This window comes from Thunnus albacares, chromosome 3, assembly GCF_914725855.1.
Source record: "Thunnus albacares chromosome 3, fThuAlb1.1, whole genome shotgun sequence".
Classification (NCBI taxonomy): domain Eukaryota; kingdom Metazoa; phylum Chordata; class Actinopteri; order Scombriformes; family Scombridae; genus Thunnus; species Thunnus albacares.
In genome coordinates this window covers 29300168-29323716 of record NC_058108.1, presented here as the reverse complement: position 1 = coordinate 29323716, position 23549 = coordinate 29300168, and the positions used below count along the sequence as shown (strand labels likewise).

The window sequence follows — 23549 nt, the reverse complement described above, 5'->3', positions numbered from 1 at the left end:
GTCATTTCACATACAATGTCATTCAAGAAACCAATCAGTGCTGTTTATCATTTAACAGAGTTTACTCAACTTATTTTCAACTAATTTATATTTTTCCTACATAGAATATCCATCTCTACTTAATGGGTGGATGTTACTGGTCAAACTAAAATGGTCTGTAAACTGAACATTAGCAGTTGTCCTGCTTACATGTGTTTTTCGACACACACACACACACACACACACACACACACACACACACACACACACACACACACACACGTTGTCATAGGTCACTTTTGGGGGAAATTATATAGACTTACATTAATTTCCTGGAGACTTTGTAAATAAAATAACTCAGAGCGACATTTCTACACATATAACACTTTATATATCACTATAGAGGCTTTATATCATACACTACAAGTACATTACTATACAATACAGCAAACAATAATGAAAGAAAAACACATTTTGGCAAACAAATTATTCAAAGATAAACTACTATACTATAACTGAATCTGAACCAGTCATCTGAGCACGTGCCAGTTTTGATTCCATCTCATATACGAGTGTTGAAAACATTAAAAATAAATAAATAAATAAATAAATAAACAACCAAACAAAACAACACACTAAACTGTCTTTGGTGGCGTATATCTAGACTGTATGGCTATTTAAGCATTTTTTATATCGTTCATTTCGTCCACATGGAGCAGTAAACGCTCCCTATGACGGAGAAACAAATGTAGAAGACTCACCACAGCTGGACACATGGAAGTCGTGCAGAGAGTTCAGCAAAGAAACAGCGAAAAATGCGTAACAGAGAAAAAACATTATGTCCCGTTAGTCTTCAGAGTACACAGAGCTCCTGGTAATAATTAACGTTGCGCCAGAGTCCGACAGACGAAACGACTGAATTTGAAAGTAAAAGAGCTAAAGAAGACCCACTATGAATAGCAGCTTCCCACTCATGTCGTCATGATTAGAGAAATGGAAAAACTTTTTGGGGAACTCCGCTTACTTGTCATCACAAGATCATGATACTCAAAGATTTATGAGTCAACCTATGATTTAATCTGCCCAGACAGACCTCCGATCCAATCACACACAATATCTCACACACACAGTATTTCGATGATTCATTTAAAAAAGTACCAATACAGCAATGTAAAATACTTTATTGTAAGTAAAAGTCCTGCATGAAAAATCCTACCTAAGTAAAAGTACAGAAGTATTAGCAGCAAAGATTAGATTATTTATATTGAAGCATCAGTGTTAGAGCAGCATGTTACTGTTGTAGCTGCTGGAGGTGGAGCTAGTTTCAACTACTTTATATACAGTTAGTTAGTTTAGTCCGGTGGTTCCCAACGTAGGGGTCGGACCCCTCTAAAGGGTCACCAGATAAATCTGAGGGGTCGTGAGATGATTAATGAGAGAGGAAATAAATAAATAAATAAAAATAAAGTTCTGATGCACAAATCTGTTTTTAGTTTTTGGACTTTTTCTCTAATCTATGATTTTTGGTGAAATATTGGATCGTTTGAACATTTATTGAAACGAAACCATGTGAGAAGTTTAGAGGGAAAAATCACTATTTGGTGGAGCTGTTAACAACTCATAGACATCTGAAATGTGACCTCGACTACACACTGGTTTTCGTAATATGTCAAAGACAAAAAGTATTGTATTTTAAAAGCTTGTTATATTATCCATTGTGTCAAATCTTCATCTGAAAAATAACTGAAGCTGTCAAATAAATGTAGTGGAGTAGAAAGTACAATATTTCCCTTTGAAATGTAGTGGAGTGGAAGTATAAAGTAGCAATAAATGGAAATATTCAAGTACAAGCACCTCAAAATTGTACTTAAGTTTAGAGGGAAAAAAATCACTATTTGGTGGAGCTGTTAACAACTCATAGACATCTGAAATGTGACTCCGACTACACACTACTTTTTGTAAGACGTCAAAAGCCAAAAAGGTTGGAAACCACTGGTCTCATCTTGAACAATGTGTTGTATTTTAAAATGCTTGTTATATTATCCATTGTGTCAAATCTTCATCTGAAAAGTAACTAAAATGGAGTAGAAAGTACAATATTTCTCTGTGAAATGTAGTGGAGTGGAAGTATAAAGTAGCAATACATGGGAATATTCAGTTACAAGTACCTCAAAACTGTACTGCAATCAAACATCATCTCTGTTGCTAGATAAGCCTATTTTTGGTGGACACAGTCAAGGAATTTGTATTCTTCAAACAACTCAAAACTACTTGCAAGAGCTGATTGATGAATAAATTCACATTTCTACAGAACCCGCATTCCATTCATACTCCACATGTTATCTCCAACTGTTTAGTTTTCCTCATATCAACTTTGTTTTTACTCTCTGTCTGTTTTTACTATGCCAAATGCCAACCTTCCCCTCCTCCAGTCCAGCTTTGAGTCCGAGGCAGGAAGGAAGGCCAGATAACAATGACACTTAATACTTGGAGCCACTTAGTACTAGAAAGAGGAAGTATATGTCAAATGTGCTTTACAATAAATGGCTTTATTAATGTTAATAAATCATTTACTAATGCACATATAAATCAACCTTTAAAAAGAACAAATTTGGGTTTCCAGCTTGTAAAAAAATCCTTCAATTTGAGACACCAGTCAAAGGTTTAATATGTTTGACATTGTGGGAAAAGATTGGTAAGCTACCATTCTCAAATCTGAATGGCTGAGCTATTGTCAGTAGCCACTTAATAGCCTGGCTCTGTCCCAACAAATGCAGCGTACCAACACTTCAGTAAATTTAGGTCAGATATTAGGTCAGCGAGCACAAGTGTTAGGCTGTTGACTGCCTGCACTGTGTCAGATTGTCCTTGCTCTTGCTGCTGACCAGTTAACAGCTTTTATTATATGTTTTTACAATTCTTTTATCACCCTGTACACTTTTTTAATGTTGTAGGAGTGCAAATATACCCTGAGGTACCTGTATTTTTAATGTTTTAATGGGTCTTGCCATAATTTTAAGGGTGCTCAAAAAAAAAAAAAAAAAAAAAGGAAATACCTGGCTCAAAGTAAGAATATTTTATTTATGTGTAAAATCCAATGTTTTTACAGGCAGCACCGGCTACTGTTTATTTGAGGTTTAAGTTTAGTTTTAATCAATGTTCTCAGTATTTATTAATTGCTTTTAGAGGTTTTAGAAGTTTTTAGATGTTTTCTTTTTGCTTTTAGTACTGCAGTTGGTGGTGGCCTCCAGTCACAGGTGTAGTTGGTGCTCTGGGAGTTCATTCACCTTTCATAGTTTGAGGTATGTAGTGGCACATTATTTAGTCTGTGTTTCTTTTGTTTGTGGTGGTATCTGTCTTGTTTTTACAGATATCATACTGCCAATCCCTCTCACCATGGTTGATGGACACTAGGTCACAGTGCAACTGTCTATTAGCTCCCTTCTCTAACTTTGGTTTTATTGTTTTATAGATTTAATTGGTTTCATTAAAAGCCCATTATGGCACGACTCACACTGACTGCCTTGTTTTCGTCAGTGAAAGGCCCTTCAACCGTTCACTAAGGTAACCAGTTGATCATTTTTGCATAATTTTTATGCTTCAGTTTTAGTATGTATGTTGATATAATTTGTTAATTAGTGAGGTAACAAACATAAAACAGCAACAACATTAGTGTGAAAAGAACCAGAAAATAAATATACACATCAATACACATAAATACAACAAAAACACATTATGGCTCAAGTAAAATTTCATTGACCTGTGACCTTCCATCATAAATAGGTGATCTGATCTTACCTCCAAAAGTAGGCTGGTTAACAGGCTCAACAGGTGGTCGCCATAACTCAACAGTTAATCTCCATGTCTAATATTTTATTAGTCATTGACCCTATAAGACTTGCCTGTATTTATTCCCTAAGAACCTGTTTCTGTGTTTTAAGAATGAGCTCTGACAAAAATGAGCACAGATGAAGTAAGTCAGGACTTTGACTCCATTATCCACCCACATACATTTGAAATGACTGGATTAGTGAAATATGAACTCGGACAATTACACCTCTCTGGATAAAGTTAGTGCTAAATGTACTTACTCATATGTTGTATTTAGTTGTGTTTGTAACAGTGTTTATGGATGTCTTTAGAGGAAATGCAAGTTGATTTACTTTAAATCAGTTTTCCAGTTCTGCAAAGTAAACAGAAGTGGAACAGAGTTAAACATAGATTTGCTGACACAAGGGGGAAGTTGACCCTGGATGACATTCAAGAAGGCTGCGTTCACAGGAAGCATTGCTCTATCTAACCAGGATGAATATCAGATGACCCTATAACCTAAACATCATGGATGACAGCACCATCCGTTCTGTGTTGATTTACTGACATCACATAGCTTGGTCATAATTGCTTTGTCTTAAACTTGTAAACATTCAAAAGTAATATATGGACTGCAGACAGACTTTTTTATACACCCATAACACAGAGACAGCACACCATGTAATGTGTAGGGAGGAACTTCAAAAGTGATTATTGCGATTTATTTCTTTCAGTTATTGCGAATTTTTTACAACCTAATTTGATCAAAAGGAGAAGGGGAACAACAGGTTATGGAGAGTCCCTTGGGAGCACTTCGCGTGTATCAGTAGCTCAGCTTTATCTCTGGGGAACACCCACAACTCCAGGACTGATGTCCAAATTAGGAAATATGCAACATGTAGCAGGTTAATGTGACTTCCCTTTTTGAGACCTGCTGATAGACGTAACAACGGAGCAGAGGAGAGACACTGAGATAGCAATGTAACTGACCTGCATGCTGGTATTTGACATGGGTTTTTTTTTTTTCAACATAATGTGCAAATGACATTAAAAGATACACAAGTTAATACCAATCAATAACGTAGTAGAGTAGATCATAGCAAGCTAAAGTTTGGGTATAAATAAGCCAAAAGTAAAATAAAAAATAACACTAAAACTGGGTCAAAACAACCCCTTAACTTGAGTGGCTTTCTGGGCAACATTAACCCATTATTGTGTGGGTCAGATTTTAACCCAGTGATTTTCAGTGTGTGTTGCACTTTCTACTGAATTCATTACAGCAATGTCATATAGCGATAGGGATTGCAAACTATTACTCTACACTATGGTCAGATGAGTGTGAAAGTCAAACTGCGCAGTTTAAGTTCACTCCCTTTTTTCTGTGTAAGCTGAGCAACAGTACACCAGAAACACAACGTTTTTCTCCTTTTTTTTTATCTGTTACTTCCTCAAATGATCTAAAGAAAAAAACTTATCATCAGACCTAGAAGTATTTTGGGGGTATTGAAGGGCCCTGATACACTTCTATTTTGTGACCTCAGGTCACCTTTTGTTTTCTGTTAAATTCATGAAATAATTAATTATTTACATTACTGCTGGCTATTGCTATAATTAGATTTTTTTTGTATTTTTTCTTGTTTTCTGTGATATCAAAATCAAAAGGCAGAATGATTTTTTTGAGTTGTGTAATCCTCACAGTAAGTGTTAATGGAATATTATCACTTGAGAATTAAATACTCCCACCCTGCTTTGTGTTCAGTTATTTATTTGAATGTGGTGAGAATCCTGTAGCAACTACATCTTGGATTACTGGGTGGAAAACAGTGTCTTATTTTCTTTTGCATGTCTGTCACCTCAAGTGTGGTTTATACGTTAACTAATAACTTTCCTCTGGCAGTGTTAATGTTGCTTCAGACAAGTGTGGAGCACAACCCTCCAGTTCTATGTTTAGTCCTGGTTAATTCATAACTTTTGCCATTTCCATTGTTTTTCCACCAAAGACAATGAGTTGTATGGCTTTTTGTACATTTTTATGGTACATTTTTGTACGTATTATACCTTTTACATATGACATTTTAACTTCTTGCCTCACAGGCTCAGGATCATGGCTTCCTCATCCTCCTTTGTGGGTTTCCTTCAAGATCTCTGGTTTCCTCACTTCTGCTAAAGACATGCAGGTCAGTGTGCTTCTCATTGCTTTCCTATTAAGTTATTTGAGGTATCAGAGTCATATAATAACAGACTTCTGTCATTTCTTAAAGTCTCTCTCCTGTCAAAACTGTGTTTTTTTTAATCTTGTTCCTTCAGTTGGATGTTTGAGTTTCACTGTGCAGGATTATGTATGTGCAGAGTTTGACAGTAGACACTAACATTCATCTGCCCAATGGGAAAGGTTTCTCTGTGCTCATCAAAATATCTGAGTTTACCTATTAGCATGATTTTGATTGATTACAGTTGATTACAACTAGTTTGTAAGTTAATATACAACTTTCCCAAGTGTGATGTGGAACCTTGAAGCCTCCAGTGCACATACAAGAATGGACAGGGAAGATGGCGACATCTAGCGTCCAGCAGTAAAACATCATTATTTATTCATGGTTATTTTAATGAGAGAGAGAAGGAGAAGAAACAATCTTGAGGATTTTAATATGGTAATTGTTTTATTTTTGTGTGAAAAAAACCCCAACATATCAGACAAACATTATTATTCCTAGCAGAGTATTTTTTATTTTTATTTTGTCTTAATAAAGACATTAGAATAATAAATGTCCCCACTAATAACTTGAGGTGTGGACCATCACATTGATTCCTCACAACTATTCAAATTGAAAATGGATCTAGGAAATTAAGCAGTTTTTACAATTTGATCATTTTCAGATAAGTTTCAGAGACATATTCCGACTTTAATGCCTCCTGGTGGTCGTATAAATTAAGACTGTGACAGACAGCAATACAGAACACAAGCTGCTGTATTCAGGGGGAATACATCATAGCTGTTCATAATACCACCACATTTGTCTGCAGGGTAGAACTACTGTAATAATGTGAATAATCTCATAAAGGAAGCCTGGATGGCTGTGAACTACATGTAAGGTCATGTCAAAAGACTGTGGTGCAAGAGCAAAAGTCTGTTCATTTTCTCCAGGGAGTTCAACTTTTCAATGAGAGGAAATGGGCCTTGAGACCAACGTAAGGGAACATTAGACATACTTTGACTGTAATCTTGAGTTAAGAATGGAGACTACATTCAGAGTTTCAACTTTTATTCCACTTAACTCTTGGTGTACATGAACATGAATAATGAAAATACAATATTTAACTGAGTCAAGCATAAACACAAGACAGCATTTTATTATAAAGATACAGACTTTAACTGGTAACAAAGTATAGCATAATGGCTTCAGAGTAATAACACTGTATGTAGAAAAGCAGAAACTATTATTTTAAAAACTGCTCAGTTTGTAGATTATATAATATTGCATTTTAGTGGTTAAATATCAGTATTACATTGTGAAATTTAACCACTCTACACACTATACAACAGGTTGCCTCTCATTAGGAGAACTGATGTGTATCAGCATCAGATATAAGCTATATTGGAAACTGTATTGTTGTGGAAACAAACTGCCCCTTACATGCCCTGGAAATGAACTCAGACTAGAGCAAAAGACTAAAAGCATGAAGCACATACCGAAGCTGTGAATGAGTGTGCTACAGGAATTACTGTACGCACTACTGTTCACAGTGACGGTGAGTTTTCCTGACTCCACCACTGGATCTCTACTTAATGGATGGATGTTACTGGTCAACCTAAAATGGTCTATAAACTGAACATTAGCAGTTGTCCTGCTTACATGTGTTTTTCAGGACACACACAGACATACACACACACACACACACACACACACACACACACACACACACACACACACACACGTTGTCATAGGTCACTTTTGGGGGATATTATATAGACTTACATTAATTTCCTGGAGACTTTACTGCAAACTGTAAAGTTTACAGTGTAAATAAAATAACTCACAGCGACATTTCTACACATAGAACACTATATATAACACTATAGAGGCTTTATATCATACACTACAAATACATTACTATACAATACAGCAAACAATAATGAAAGAAAAACACAATTTGGCAAACAAATTATTCAAAGATAAACTACTATACTATAACTGAATCTGAACCAGTCATTTGAGCACGTGCCAGTTTTGATTCCATCTCATATACAAGTGCTAAAAACATTAAAAAATAAATAAACAAATAAACAACCAAACAAAACAACACACTAAACTGTCTTTGATGGCGTATATCTAAGCTGTATAGCTATTTAAGCATTTATATATCATTAATTTCGTCCACATGGAGCAGTAAACGCTCATTATGGCGGACCAAAAATGTAGAAGACTCACCACAGCTGGACACATGAAAGTCGTACAGAGAGTTCAGCAAAGAAACAGCGAGAAATGCGTAACAGAGAGAAAACATTATGTCCCGTTAGTCTTGTGAGCAAACAGAGGTCCTGGTAATAAAAAACGTTGAGGCCAAAGTCCGACAGAAGATTCGTCTGAAATTGAAAGTAAAAACGCTGAGGAAAGCCCACCATGTACAGGATGGTACCCGCTTCTCAGTCTCGTCCTTATCACCAGATACGTGAACATAACTCCGGTGGTTTTAGCAGAAATCTGTTAACTTGCCAACACAGGATGTTGATGATATTGTGACGTGAGTCAACCTATGATTTCAACTGCTGGGACAGATCTCTGATCCACTGACACACACAAACACACAATATCAGTGGTGGAAGATGTATTAAGATCCTTTACTTAAGTAAAAGTACCAATATAACAATGTAAAAATACTCCATTACAAGTAAAAGTCCTGCATGAAAAATCCTACCTAAATAAAAGTTGTAGTAAATGTAGTTGAAGTATTGCAGTAATCTATATATTATTGAATATGACATCATTAAATTATTAATACTTAACCATCAGTGTTAGAACAGCATGTTACTGTTGTAACTGCTGGAGGTGGAGCTAGTTTGAACTACTTTATATACAGTTAGCTGGTTTAGTCCAGTGGTTCCCCACCTAGGGGTCGGGCCCCTCTAAAGGGTCACCAGATAAATCTGAGGGGTCGTGAGATGATTAATGAGAGAGAAAATCGATAAATAAATAAAAATAAAGTTCTGATGCACAAATCTGTTTTCAGTTTTGGGACTTTTTCTCTAATCTTTGATTTCTGGTGAAATATTGGATCATTTGAACATTTATTGAAATAAAACCATGTGAGAAGTTTAGAGGGAAAAATCACTATTTGGTGGAGCTGTTAACAACTTATAGACATCTGAAATGTGACCCCGACTACACACTGCTTTTTGTAAGACGTCAAAAGCCAAAAAGGTTGGAAACCACTGGTTTCATCTTGAACAATGTGTTGTATTTTAAAATGCTTGTTATATTATCCATTGTGTCAAATCTTCATCTGAAAAGTAACCAAAATGGAGTAGAAAGTACAATATTTCTCTGTGAAATGTAGTGGAGTGGAAGTATAAAGTAGCAATACATGAGAATATTCAGTTACAAGTACCTCAAAACTGTACTGCAAACAAACATCATCTCTGTTGCTAGATAAGCCTATTTTTGGTGGACACATTCAAGGAATTTGTATTCTTCAAACAACTCAAAACTACTTGCAAGAGCTGACTGATGAATAAATTCACATTTCTACAGAACCCGCATTCCATTCATACTCCACATGTTATCTCCAACTGTTTAGTTTTCCTCATATCAACTTTGTTTTTACTCTCTGTCTGTTTTTACTATGCCAAATGCCGACCTTCCCCTCCTCCAGTCCAGCTTTGAGTCCGAGGCAGGAAGAAAGGCCAGATAACAATGACACTTAATACTTAGAGCCACTTAGTACTAGAAAGAGGAAGTATATGTCAAGTGTGCTTTACAGTAAATGGCTTTATTAATGTTAATAAATCATTTACTAATGCACATATAAATCAACCTTTAAAAAGAACAAATTTGGGTTTCCAGCTTGTAAAAAAATCCTTCAATTTGCTTTACGGATCTACAAAAGACACCAGTCAAAGGTTGAATATGTTTGACATTGTGGGAAAAGATTGGTAAGCTACCATTCTCAAATCTGAATGGCCGAGCTATTGTCAGTAGCCACTTAATAGCCTGGCTCTGTCCCAACAAATGCAGCGTACCAACACTTCAGTAAATTTAGGTCAGATATTAGGTCAGCGAGCACAAGTGGCTGTTTGACTGCCTGCACTGTGTCAGATTGTCCTTGCTCTTGCTGCTGACCAGTTAACAGCTTTTATTATATGTTTTTACAATTCTTTTATCACCCTGTACACTTTTTTAATGTTGTAGGAGTGCAAATATACCCTGAGGTACCTGTATTTTTAATGTTTTAATGGGTCTTGCCATAATTTTAAGGGTGCTCAAAAAAAAAAAAAAAAAAAAAAGGAAATACCTGGCTCAAAGTAAGAATATTTTATTACGTGTAAAATCCATTTTAATCGTGTTAACATCGGGCCAGTTTTAATAGTGCTGTTTTTGTGTTTTTACAGGCAGCACCGGCTACTGTTTATTTGAGGTTTAAGTTTAGTTTTAATCAATGTTCTCAGTATTTATTTATTGCTTTTAGAGGTTTTAGAAGTTTTTCAATGTTTTCTTTTTGCTTTTAGTACTGCAGTTGGTGGTGGCCTCCAGTCACAGGTGGAGTTGGTGCTCTGGGAGTTGATTCACCTTTCATAGTTTGAGGTATGTGGTGGCACATTATTTAGTCTGTGTTTCTTTTGTGTCACAACCCGGCTCAAGGCTGGACAAAGGAGGGGAGACCACACATGAGTTATAACTAAAAATAAATGTATTGTACATAACATAAATGAAACTAGACACAACCAAAATCACATAGTGGAGGCCAGAGGGGAGAGGGCAAATGACTGCCTCCAGCTTATATGGAAGCTGGGCAGTCCAGGTGAGCTGAATCCTCCTGATGACCCAACTCCGCCCACCAGGCTCCCACAGGTAGAGGACTCGGAGTCTGTTCAGAGAGGGTCGTCACATTTGTTTGTGGTGGTATCTGTCTTGTTTTTACAGATATCATACTGCCAATCCCTCTCACCATGGTTGATGGACACTAGGTCACAGTGCGACTGTCTATTAGCTCCCTTCTCTAACTTTGGTTTTATTGTTTTATAGATTTAATTGGTTTCAATAAAAGCCCATTATGGCACGACTCACACTGACTGCCTAGTTTTCGTCAGTGAAAGCCCCTTCAACCGTTCACTAAGGTAACCAGTTGATCATTTTTGCATAATTTTTATGCTTCAGTTTTAGTATGTATGTTGATATAATTTGTTAATTAGTGAGGTAACAAACATAAAACAGCGACAACATTAGTGTGAAAAGAACCAGAAAATAAATATACACATCAATACACATAAATACAACAAAAACACATTATGGCTCAAGTAAAATTTCATTGACCTGTGACCTTCCATCATAAATAGGTGATCTGATCTTACCTCCAAAAGTAGGCTGGTTAACAGGCTCAACAGGTGGTCGCCATAACTCAACAGTTAATCTCCATGTCTAATATTTTATTAGTCATTGACCTCATAAGACTTGCCTGTATTTATTCCCTAAGAACCTGTTTCTGTGTTTTAAGAATGAGCTCTGACAAAAATGAGCACAGATGAAGTAAGTCAGGACTTTGACTCCATTATCCACATACATTTGAAATGACTGGATTAGTGAAATATGAACTCGAACAAGAATTACACCTCTCTGGTTAAAGTTGGTACTAAATGTACGTAGTGCTCATATGTTGTTGTATATATGTTTTGATGTTTATATTGAAATGAAGGTAACTCAATTGATAAGATAGATTTCCAATTTGAGACTCTAAGTAAAATTATAGTGTTTATGCATGTTTTAGAGGAAATGCAAGTTAATTTACTTTGAATCTGGGACTGTACTTTAGTGCCTCTGGTGGTCGTATAAATTAAGACCGTGACAGACAGCAATACAGAACACAAGCTGCTGTATTCAGGGGGAATACATCATAGCTGTTTACAATACCACCACATTTGTCTGCAGGGTAGAACTACTGTAATAATGTGAATAATCTCATAAAGGAAGCCTGAATGGCTGTGAACTACATGTAAGGTCATGTCAAAAGACTGTGGTGCAAGAGCGAAGGTCTGTTTATTTTCTCCAGGCAGTTCAGCTTTTCAATGAGAGGAAATGGGCCTTGAGACCAACGTAAGGGCACATTAGACATACTTTGACTGTAATCTTGAGTTAAGAATGGAGACTACATTCAGAGTTTCAACTTTTATTCCACTTAACTCTTGGTGTACATGAACATGAATAATGAAAATACAACATTTAACTGAGTCAAGCATAAACACAAGGCAGCATTTTATTATAAAGATACAGACTTTAACTGGTAACAAAGTATAGCATAATGGCTTCAGAGTAATAATATTGTATGTAGAAAACTGCAGAAACTATTATTTCAAACACTGCTCAGTTTGTAGATTATATAATATTGCATTTTAGTGGTTAAATATCAGTATTACATTGTGAAATTTAACCACTCTACACACTATACAACAGGTTGCCTCTCATTAGGAGAACTGATGTGTATCAGCATCAGATATGAGCTATATTGGAAACTGTATTGTTGTGGAAACAAACTGCCCCTTACATGCCCTGGAAATGAACTCAGACTAGAGCAAAGACTAAAAGCATGAAGCACATACCGAAGCTGTAAATCAGTGTGCTACAGGAATTACTGTACGCACTACTGTTCACAGTGACGGTGAGTTTTCCTGACTCCACCACTGGAGGAGGCTGTGGTCCTTCAGGTCCCAGGTCTAGCTTGGCTTCACACCAGTACTGTCCTCCATCATCTTCTTTACTAGGGGTGATATCCAGAGTGAAGGTCTCATTCACTGGTGTCTTTTCTGCGTTGTTGGACTGTAGTCTGCGCAGTTCTGTCTGTCCTCTGTAGAAGATCACATTGAGGTTACCAACAGGAGCAACTTCCTGGACGTGACACTGCAGTGTGTACTGATGACCCGCAGTCATCGACCCAGAGTGATTTAGGAAGCTGAAACTGACATTTTTTGGAGGCTCTGGGGAGACAAACAGAGAGCTGTAGTGAGAGACGCACACAATAAGATAAAGGTGGTGAAATACAGCTGACAATAGAAAAAACCTAAATCTATCCAACATATTTATTTCTTATTTTAATCATATATATATTAAATTGTTACAGTAATGTTTTGTTCAACAGCAAGTTTACTTACGATAGACGGTTACAGGCAGGGTGCTACAACACTGGGTATTATCATCACCAGTATAATAGCACATGGGAGATGTATCCCATTCAGTCAGGCTGTCAACCTTCCATAAAATCGTGGTTCCATTTTTTGTAGCATTCCCCACAGAGTTTTCCAAACCATATAACTCGTTTGGGCAAGTATGCTGACAAACCAAGCACTTGGCAGAGGTTGGGTCACCAAACTTCACTACCAGTCTGGATGGAGTGAATACAGGTTTATCTGCACAGTTTTCATCTGTAAGACAGACATTAAAGAGATGTAAATTAGTTTGATGTAATATTGTTTTTATTCAGATTGACTCTGCTTATGTGCTTATTTATCTGCTTTGTTAACATTTTAAAATTTGTTATTAAAACTTATCCCAAAACAATTATTCTTTTTTGTATCCATCAGTCACTATTTCTCTTTGCAGCCTGATACACTCTGAAGTTCTGAAGTTATTATTATCTGATTATTATTAATATTAATATGGCATTTCAGTGTTGTAGTTGGTGGAGCTCATTTTAACCTTCAATATAATATTAGGTAGTTTCATCTATAACAATGCATCATAATTTATAAGCGTATCATATGAAGGCCTACAGTGTGTATTGTTGAGTTTTTCACTTGACTAACAAATGTTTTTAAATGTTTTTTAATTACTTACCACAACTGAACACATGGAAGCCTCGCAGAGAAGTCATCAAAGACACAATTGAAAGTAAGACACGGAAAAACATCATTTCCAAACAGTCTTGTGAAGCAACTATTCAGTCTGGTATTAAAACCGTTGAATATAAAGAAAGTGAAAGTCAAACTGCGCAGTTTAAGTCCACTCTCTTTTTTCTGCGAAAGCTGAGCACCAGTGCACCGGAAACACAAGGTTTCCCCCCTTTCTTATCTTTTACTTCCTCAAATGATCTAAAAAAAAACTTATCATCAGACCCAGAAGTATTCTGGGGGTATTGAAGGGCCCTGACACACTTCTATTTTGTGACCTCAGGTCACCTTTTCTTTTCTGTTAAATTCATGAAATAATGAATTATTTACATTACTGCTGGCTATTACTATAATTAGATTTTTAAATGTAGTTTTTCTTGTTTTCTGTTATATCAAAATCAAAAGGCAGAATGATTTTTTTGAGTTGTGTAATCCTCACAGTAAATGTTAAGGGAATATTATCATTTGAGAATTAAATACTCCCACCCTGCTTTGTGTTCAGTTATTTATTTGAATGTGGTGAGAATCCTGTAGCAGCTACATCTTGGATTACTGGGAGCACAGCCCTCCAGTTCCATGTTTAGTCTTGATTAATTCATAACTTTGCCATTTCCATTGCTTTTATACCGAAGACAATGAGTTGTGTGGCTTTTTTGATACACTTTTATGGTACATTTTTGTATGTATTATACTTTTTACCTGTGACATTTTAATGTGTTGCCTCACAAGCTCATGATCATGGCTTCCTCTTCAGCAAGCCTTCTTCCTTTGTGAGTTTCCCCCTTTCTGCTAAAGACATGCAAGTCATGTGAATTGGAGACTGTAAATTGTCTTTCCTTTCTTGTTAATATTGTAAGCATTTATTAAATTAGCACCTGTCTTCCAGTGCTAAAAGTTTAGTATTGCATCAAAGTGTTCAACCTTTCAATGAGAGGACATCGGTGTGAAAAATATTGAATACTGTATGCCTATAGTGAGATATTGAATCAATAATGGGGAATTCATTCACATTTAAAGCTTTATTTATATTAACTGTTGATGTACATGAACATAAATGGTAAAAATACTGTTTTTAAAGCCAAAACCTATAGAATTTGTACGTGTTTATACCATCTTTAAAATCTCTCTGATGGCACAAGTCTCCATTTGTAGAAAAACGAGACAATCCCAGTGAAAACTGGTGCACTGCATTCATCTTAGTGTCCCCTTGGTCATATCGCTTTGTGTGTATTTTGATGCAACCACTGGGAGGCGCCAGAGTTAGAAAATATTCAAATCCTACACTTAAATCCCTTTTTCATACATGCGCTGGCTTGGCTTGACTCGCTGTGACGCAGCAGGGATTTCCATCTCCATTACAACAGGGCTACCTGTTTGAAGGTGTGTTTTCAACTGATGATGCGCTTTTATTGAGTCGATGACTTGAGCAGTGCCCTCTTTACCCTGGTTCTCTATTGTTCTCTATTACTGTGCAACAGTTGTTTGTAGCCAGCTACTTGTCATCATGGATTTTAAGGCTGTTGCTATGATTTTGCTTGGCATCTACTGCTTACTGCTTGAAAAATAGAGGCGGGATGACAAAGTGGACCTAGAAGAGGAAGCTGAATCGTCACTGAATATCAACAAAGCCCATTTGACGTCACCGCAACCTGCTCGGAGGCAGGTTGGGTGCACTTTGACCTGACTTCGGGGATGGTCCATCTAGGACACGACTCAGTGCGTTTAAAATGGTGATGGAAATGCAAATCAATGCAGCATAGTTTGACTCAGCGTGGCCACAAGTGCCAATGGAAAAGGGCAAATAGTGGCTTTAATTTAATAAAATATAAACATAATGTCACAACATAACATACAGAAAGGACCACAATGGAAATAAGCTCTTGGGCTTTATTGTGTTTTATTCTTTTGACAAATACTGTACAAAGATATGATGCTTCCTGGTTGAGGCTGTGCATATATTATTTATTTATATGTGTCATATATTTTTTGTATTGTCAATAAAGAATTCAATTTCAAAACAGAAAACACAGTTATGGCAATAATATAACATTTATTGACAGCTCTTAAACAGTGATTTTTGCCAAGCCATAACCTGTTGGTTGGTCGGCCACTTTGGTCTGAAATATCTCAACAACTATTGGATGAATTGCCATGAAATTAAGTACAGAAATCTACTGTGCACACAAGATGTATCCCAATGACAGTGGTGATCCCTAACCTTTCCTCTAGCACCACCATATAATTGACATGTGTGGTTTTCAGTGAAGTATCGCAACATCTACTAGACTGAGTAGCACAATATCAACGTTTTAACTATACCGTTAGCCAGTCAAAATCTGTCCAATACATTTATTTACAACCAAATACCTGCAAAACGATTCCCGTTCCAATCAGCCTCAACTGTACTTTGTGTTTAGTTCTAATTACAGCAAAAGTTAGCGTGTTAACATGCTGAACTAAGATAGTATACACAGTAAAAATTATACCTGCTCAACATCAACATATTAGCATTGCCATTGTGAGCCTGTTAGACGTTAATGACGTTAGCATTTAGCACAATGTACAGCTGCACCTACTGCCTCACAGAACCGTTAGCATGGCTATAGACTCAACTCTCTATTCTACTCCGAGTACTCTTCAATAAGAAAGCCATTCTAATGTATCAATTACTACAGTATATTCTGTACATGCATATGTAGGAAAGCAGAAACTATCATTTCATATATCAAGGGGGACGTATCATGCACATTTCCAAGTCTATATTTATATTCTGGAGACCTACTGGAATAACTTTGCATTATTTACAGTTCAAATTATTTACAGACTCTTTATTTATCTTATACTGGCTCTTTATGCAGCCCCTCAGTTCATCCCCTGTCTGAAACAATGTAAAAATAACAGAAAATCACAAAAACCATTATATGTCCCCTTTAAACATTGCTCACATATAAGGTAAAGCCCTTTACTACTTAAACACCAGGATAATTGTAAAAAGTAAGCATTCTTACAGCCCCTTCTCATTGCATATTAGCTAAACAAGTTGTATTGACATCAGATGTTAGATATAAAGGACATGTATAAAATACCTTTTATTGCCCAACTATATTCTTTTGAATCAATTTATTACATGAAGTTGTTCTGAAAACAAACTGCCTCTTAAATTCCCCTGGAATTAACTCAAACCAGAGCAAAGAATAACAGCATGAGACACATAGTAAACCTGTGAATCAGAAGGCTGCTGGTACTCCTGTTCGGTGTGGCTGTGGTTAACTGCAAACCTGTGGACACACATACAGTTAACTTGTGATGCTGCCAACCAACGTCTTTGCCTGAGGGACTGACATCAGTCATGTTTGCTGTTTGGAAAATCTTTTAAAACTTTTGATCAGTTCCCTGTATTGTATCACCTCCCAGTGTTTTTACATTTATATATTAACAACACTTTGTTGGATGCAAAATATGGAGCCCTGTAACTGACAAAAGGGAGTAAAAGGTTTTTAGATGCATCAAAGATATAATTGTATACAAAGGTGTGATAGCAAATATGTAAATATGGCCATAATGGTAGTAATAATGGTGGTAAAACAATAAAAATAAACACAAATAGAATTAGAATTTTTATGGGTAACACTTTTACCACCCTCTATTTAGCATTTAAAAGCAGTACATTAACAGCTAATAAATGGTTTATAACACTATAATGTTGTTGGCAGATACAAATATTTAATGTATCTGTCAACAACTATAACTCCTCCTGTGGGCATCCACAAGGGGACGCTGGTGTATAAGCAGATAGTAAATGACCATATGAAACAGCAATAATAATATGAAACAAGTCATAATTTCTGACAAATACTGTACATTAATAAACACTTCAAATTAGTTTCAAATATTGTTTTTATACAGCTTATGAATGCTAATGAAGGGGACTTAAAGTAAAGTGTTACCATGTTATATAATCATCTGTATTGTTAATTAAAAATTGGACATTTGGAGAGTCAAATGGGAAATATTGCTTGGGGAAAATAGAAAATAAATGAATAGTAAAATGTGTGCTGAGACTTGAGTTATATTTTTGAATCGTCTGATAACCTTTTAGTGTCATTTTTGTGGCTCCATGGAAACATTCTCATTAAAAAACATAGATTACATACAAACATGAAATAATCATTCAGCAATATAAACTATTAATACAAGTTAGATTTTAAAGCCTAATATGAATTATTAGTAATTTGCATAGTTGCAGATTGTAAATATGAGTAGAAGAAGAAGAAGAGGGCAATGACTGAAAATGACAAAACTTTAAACTCACCTTTGACATCCACGTTAAACTTCACAGTGACAGTCCCGATGTTGTTGTGGACAGAACAGGTGTACTGCCCCTTGTGCTCCAAAGTTACAGACTCTATAGTGAGAATGTCGTCACTGAAGGGGGAACCACTGGCTGATGGGAGCGTCCAGTTGTAGGAGGGGCTGGGGTTTCCCACAGCAGGGCAGTTCAGTTGTAGACGGTCTCCTTCTGTGATAGTGATCAGATCTGGATGTGATGACCCCTTTAGCTGAGGCTCATCTGTGTGTTGATTGAGGGAGGGAAAAATACAAAACATGTCATTACAGAGAAATGGAAGCAATTTTGAACTTTAAACAGATGAATGCAGATATACACCACAGTACTGGCCCTAACATATACTTTTACTTCACTATATTAGAGGGAAACATTTATTTAGAGGACGGGTTCACAATTTTTCCAGTCTGTCTTAAAACAACAGACAGGTTCCCAAATAATCATCGAAAGAGGTTTTCCTCGCTGTAATCATTCCTTCTGTTCATACTGACCATTAGAAGATCCCTTCATACTGCGTTTACAATGTAAGTGATTTTTGAACAAAATGACTGTGGACACACTGTGGATTTTGGCCCCATCAATATAAGTGCATTATGAATGGCCAGTATGAACAGAAGGAATGATTACAGCGAGGAAAACATCTTTCAATGGAAATTTGGGCACCTGACTGTTGTTTTAAGACAGACTGGAAAAACTGTGAATCCGTCCTTTAATGTTACTCTTTAAGTAAAGGATACAAAAGAGGCCAACATGATGACCAAATAAAACTTTTTTTAAAGAGTTATGTGTTTGTGTCATATGTTTTTTTGTCATTGTCACATTAAAACTTTTACTACTACTTTTACTACTTTTACTTTTACTAGTCTCAGAAATAAGATGTGTGTCCATTTTGTTGTCAGACTCACAGTAGACTGTTGCTGTGAGTTTTCCTGACTCCACCACTGGAGGAGGCTGTGGTCCTTTAGGTCCCAGGTCTAGCTTGGCTTCACACCAGTACTGTCCTCCATCATCTTCTTTACTAGGGGTGATATCCAGAGTGAAGGTCTCAGTCACTGGTGTCTTTTCTGCGTTGTTGGACTGTAGTCTGCCCAGTTCTGTCTGTCCTCTGTAGAAGATCACATTGAGGTTACCAACAGGAGCAACTTCCTGGACGTGACACTGCAGTGTGTACTGATGACCCGCAGTCATCGGCCCAGAGTGATTTAGGAAGCTGAAACTGACATTTTTTGGAGGCTCTGGGGAGACAAACAGAGAGATGTAGTGAGAGACGCACACAGTAAGATAAAGGTGGTGAACTACAGCTGACAATAAAAAAAACCTAAATCTATCCAACATATTTATTTATCATTTTGATTATATATATTAAATTGTTACAGTAGTATTTTTTGTTCAACAGCAAATTTACTTACGATAGACGGTTATAGGCAGGGTGCTACAACACTGGTTATTATCATTATCAGTATAATAGCACTGAATGGTATCTATATCCCATTCAGTCAGGCTGTCAACCTCCCATGAAATCGTGGTTCCATTTTTTGTAGTGACCCCCACAGAGTTTTCCAAACCATATAACTCGTTAGGGCAAGTATGCTGACAAACCAAGCACATGGCAGAGGTTGGGTCACCAAACTTCACTACCAGTCTGGATGGCGTGAATACAGGTTTATCTGCACAGTTTACATCTGTAACACAGACATAAAATGTTGAGATGAAAAAACTTGAACAATGAAAACTATGAAAGTACATAAAACAGTCATTTCACACACAGTGTCATTCAATAAACTGACAGTTAATCGGTGCTGTTTATCTTGTAACAGAGTTTACTCAACTAATTTTCAACTAATTTTTATTTTTCCTACATAGAATATCCATCTCTACTTAATGGATGGATGTTACTGGTCAACCTAAAATGGTCTGTAAACTGAACATTAGCAGTTGTCCTGCTTACATGTGTTTTTCAGGACACACACACACACACACACACACACACACACACACACACACACACACACTTTTGATCCCATCTCATATACAAGTGTTGAAAACATTAAAAATAAATAAATAAATAAACAACCAAACAAAACAACACACTAAGCTGTGTTTGGCGGCGTATATCTAGGCTGTGTGGCAACTTTTACATCATTCATTTCGTCTACATGGAGCCGTAAACGCTCATTGTGGCGGAGCGACAAGTGTAGAAGACTCACCACAGCTGGACACATGAAAGTCGTGCAGAGAGTTCAGCAAAGAAACAGCGAGAAATGCGTAACAGAGAGAAAACATTATGTCCCGTTAGTCTTGTGAGCAAACAGAGCTCCTGGTAATAAAAAACGTTGAGCCAGAGTCCGACAAAAGGTATGACTGAAATTGAAAGTAAACGTGCTAAAGAAAGCTATGAATGGGAGGATACCTGCTTCCCACTCGTGTCGTAATGATTAAAGAAATGAATAAAACTTGTGGTTTTTGCGGAACGCCGCTTATTAATCATCACATCTAATCATACTTACTCTGATACACACACATTATCAGTGGTGGAAGAAGTACTCCGATCTTTTATTTAAGTAAAAGTAAGAATATCCCCCTCCCATGTGGTGGTGGTGGTGGTGGTGTGTCTTAGGACTGCGCTCCTCTACACAGAGACCTCAGATGTTGTACCTGGAATCTGCTAAGTTTAAAGTTTTTAAATGTTTTCTTTTTGCTTTTAGTACTGCAGTTGGTGGTGGCCTCCAGTCACAGGTGTAGTTGGTGCTCTGGGAGTTCATTCACCTTTCATAGTTTGAGGTATGTAGTGGCACATTATTTAGTCTGTGTTTCTTTTGTTTGTGGTGGTATCTGTCTTGTTTTTACAGATATCATACTGCCAATCCCTCTCACTATGGTTGATGGACACTAGGTCGCAGTACGACTGTCTATTAGCTCCCTTCTCTAACTTTGGTTTTATTGTTTTATAGATTTTTCACTAAGGTAACCAGTTGATCATTTTTATGCTTCAGTTTTAGTATGTATGTAGATATAATTAACTGTTAATTAGTGAGCTTAACAGCAACAATAGAATCTTAAAACCATCATCAACAACATTAGTGTGAAAAGAACCAGAAAAAAAATATCATATCACATACACATAAATACAACAAAAACACATTATGGCTCAAGTAAAATTTCATCAACCTGTGACCTTCCATCATAAATAAGTGATCTGATCACACCTCCAAAAGTAGGCTGATTAACAGGCTCAACAGGTGGTCGCCATAACTCAACAGTTAATCTCCATGTCTCCATTTCCCTCTGAAATGTAGTGGAGTGGAAGTATAAAATAGTATCAAATGGAAATTCTCAAGTAAAGTACAAGCACCTCAAAATTATACTTAAGCACAGTACTTAAGTGAATGTACTCAGTTACTTTCCACCACTGTGCTGTTTTTACTCTTCGAAGGTGTTTCTAAACAAACTACTGTATTCACACTCTTCAGGACTAAGGAACAGTGCAGCGGTGTGACTCATTGATGTGTTTTTAATAGTTTTTGGACAACAATGGAGGTTTACACAGAGGAATAAGATATATCAGGCTTTGGATACGTAAACAATATTCATAAGTAGATCAGATCATTGTTGATTTGGCTCTCTACGTGATATAACAATAAGAAAAACATAGAAAATCACCAGCCTTATCATTTTAGGAAACACATTCTCACAGGAGCGATTCTCACCACCCTTCCTCAGTTTCCTCATTGATTAACCGCATAAGCTGGTGGTCTGACCCACTGAACTAGTCACCACCAAGTTACCACTCATACATATTGATCTGTGCACATGATATCTGTCGGCCCAGAGGTAATCCACAAAGCAAAACAAAACTTAAACTTTGGTACATTTAGTGTACAAAGTACAGGAAGTTTGGCACTCATGATTTGTGCAGAGCTACAGAGAAACATTGTTCAGCTGAACCGGATTGATCTTTATCGCTTAGCTTCCTGAGAGCCCTCCCATGATTAAAATCATGTACCACTCCTCAAATCTGTCCTTTATTCTTTATCATTTCTTTATTATCTTTATGTCCCATTAAAGGCAAATATAGAATGCAGGACTCTGTATTAGAATAACAATCTCAATGGAGGTATTTTGATGACACTAAGGTGAGTGTGGAAAAGAGCAGCAGAGCCACAAAATTAGAATACAATTAGATGTCACGTAGAGTCTGTCTTCTGCCAAATTCATAATGTACCATCAGCGAATTGGAATTCTGGATGTCAGCGATTACAAAACCATCTGTACCACTTACCGGTAATTACACTACCTTTTTATGAAAACAAACACTGCCATTAACAGCTGTCTTAAAGCAGCACGATTGCCTTTCCTCCTTTTCAGAGTTATTGCATTTTTATAATCAAATTTATAAAACAATTGTTATTCCATTTTGAATATTTAACCCTCTCTCTATGCATAAAATTGCAAAAATATGAAAAATCAAATATTGAAGTCTCATCTACAAATTCATTTTGACCCTTTGTGATGCAGCCCCCCCCCCAAATTGTTTTTTCTTCATTTTTGCCTTAATTAAACAGTTTGAATATGGAAAGAAATGGCAGAAACAGGGACAGAGGGGTATGACGTGCCAACCAAGCAGCCGGAGTCGACCTGATGCATCTTAACGAGTACCTCAGCAAACAACTATTGGTTCCATTGAACATTTTGCGAACGTTGGACAGACTGTGGATTTTGGCTCCCATCACTTACATTAAAAGTGCATTTGAAGGGGATCTTTTAATGAGTTCCTCTATGAACAGGAGGAATGATTAAAGCGAGGAAAACCTTTTTCAGTGTTCATATGGACACCTGACTGTTGTTTTAAGACAGACTTTAAAAATTGTGAACCTATCCTTTAAAAAGGTACCCTGTGGAGGGTTTGACCACTACTAGCACTATGGAGCAATGTTTTGATGAGTGTTTAGTTTGCACCTGTGCATGTTAACGAGGGCGGCCGCACACAGGTGACACGTTGTTTGTGGTAACGCGCCAAGAAATGCAGCAACAAGCCAGGAAAGGCAAAGAGGAAGACTACATCCATGTTTTCTGGCTGGCAAACAAATAGAAGTTTTAATATATTAGGTTCTACAGATGACTTGGAGGTGCTGAATCTTTTCCCAAGTACTTCACGCTGGTTTGATGAATCCAATCAGAACTATTTCATTGACGACAATTTGTGAATTTAGGGATTTTGTCCAGTAAAATCATAATGAGAATCTGTAAGGATGCACAACCTTGACAGAACCCAAGCAAACGGACCCTTTCTGTATTGTAAAGACCTGGTCCAGTACTAAATGA

General features: G+C 36.7%; 2 protein-coding genes across 2 annotated transcripts in view; both read right to left on the bottom strand.

Annotated features, from left to right (window-relative positions):
* The window catches only part of LOC122979810 (vascular cell adhesion protein 1-like), a 158139-nt gene extending 156982 nt beyond the window's left edge, over positions 1-1157 (bottom strand). The window contains exon 1 of the mRNA XM_044347564.1: positions 741-1157. Within this exon, the coding sequence (XP_044203499.1) occupies positions 741-816 (76 nt within the window). The 5' untranslated portion in view covers positions 817-1157. The remainder of the gene's footprint in view (positions 1-740) is intronic.
* A 10995-nt stretch (positions 1158-12152) lies between these two features.
* LOC122979813 (titin-like) lies at positions 12153-20655 on the bottom strand. The gene is made up of 6 exons (XM_044347569.1): positions 20435-20655; positions 19637-19909; positions 19133-19462; positions 18195-18452; positions 13148-13417; positions 12153-12973 (listed from the first exon to the last, which is right to left on the bottom strand). Exons 1-6 carry the CDS (start codon positions 20508-20510, stop codon positions 12561-12563), a joined length of 1620 nt encoding a protein of 539 aa, XP_044203504.1. The 5' UTR covers positions 20511-20655; the 3' UTR covers positions 12153-12560.
* Positions 20656-23549: the final 2894 nt, after the last annotated feature.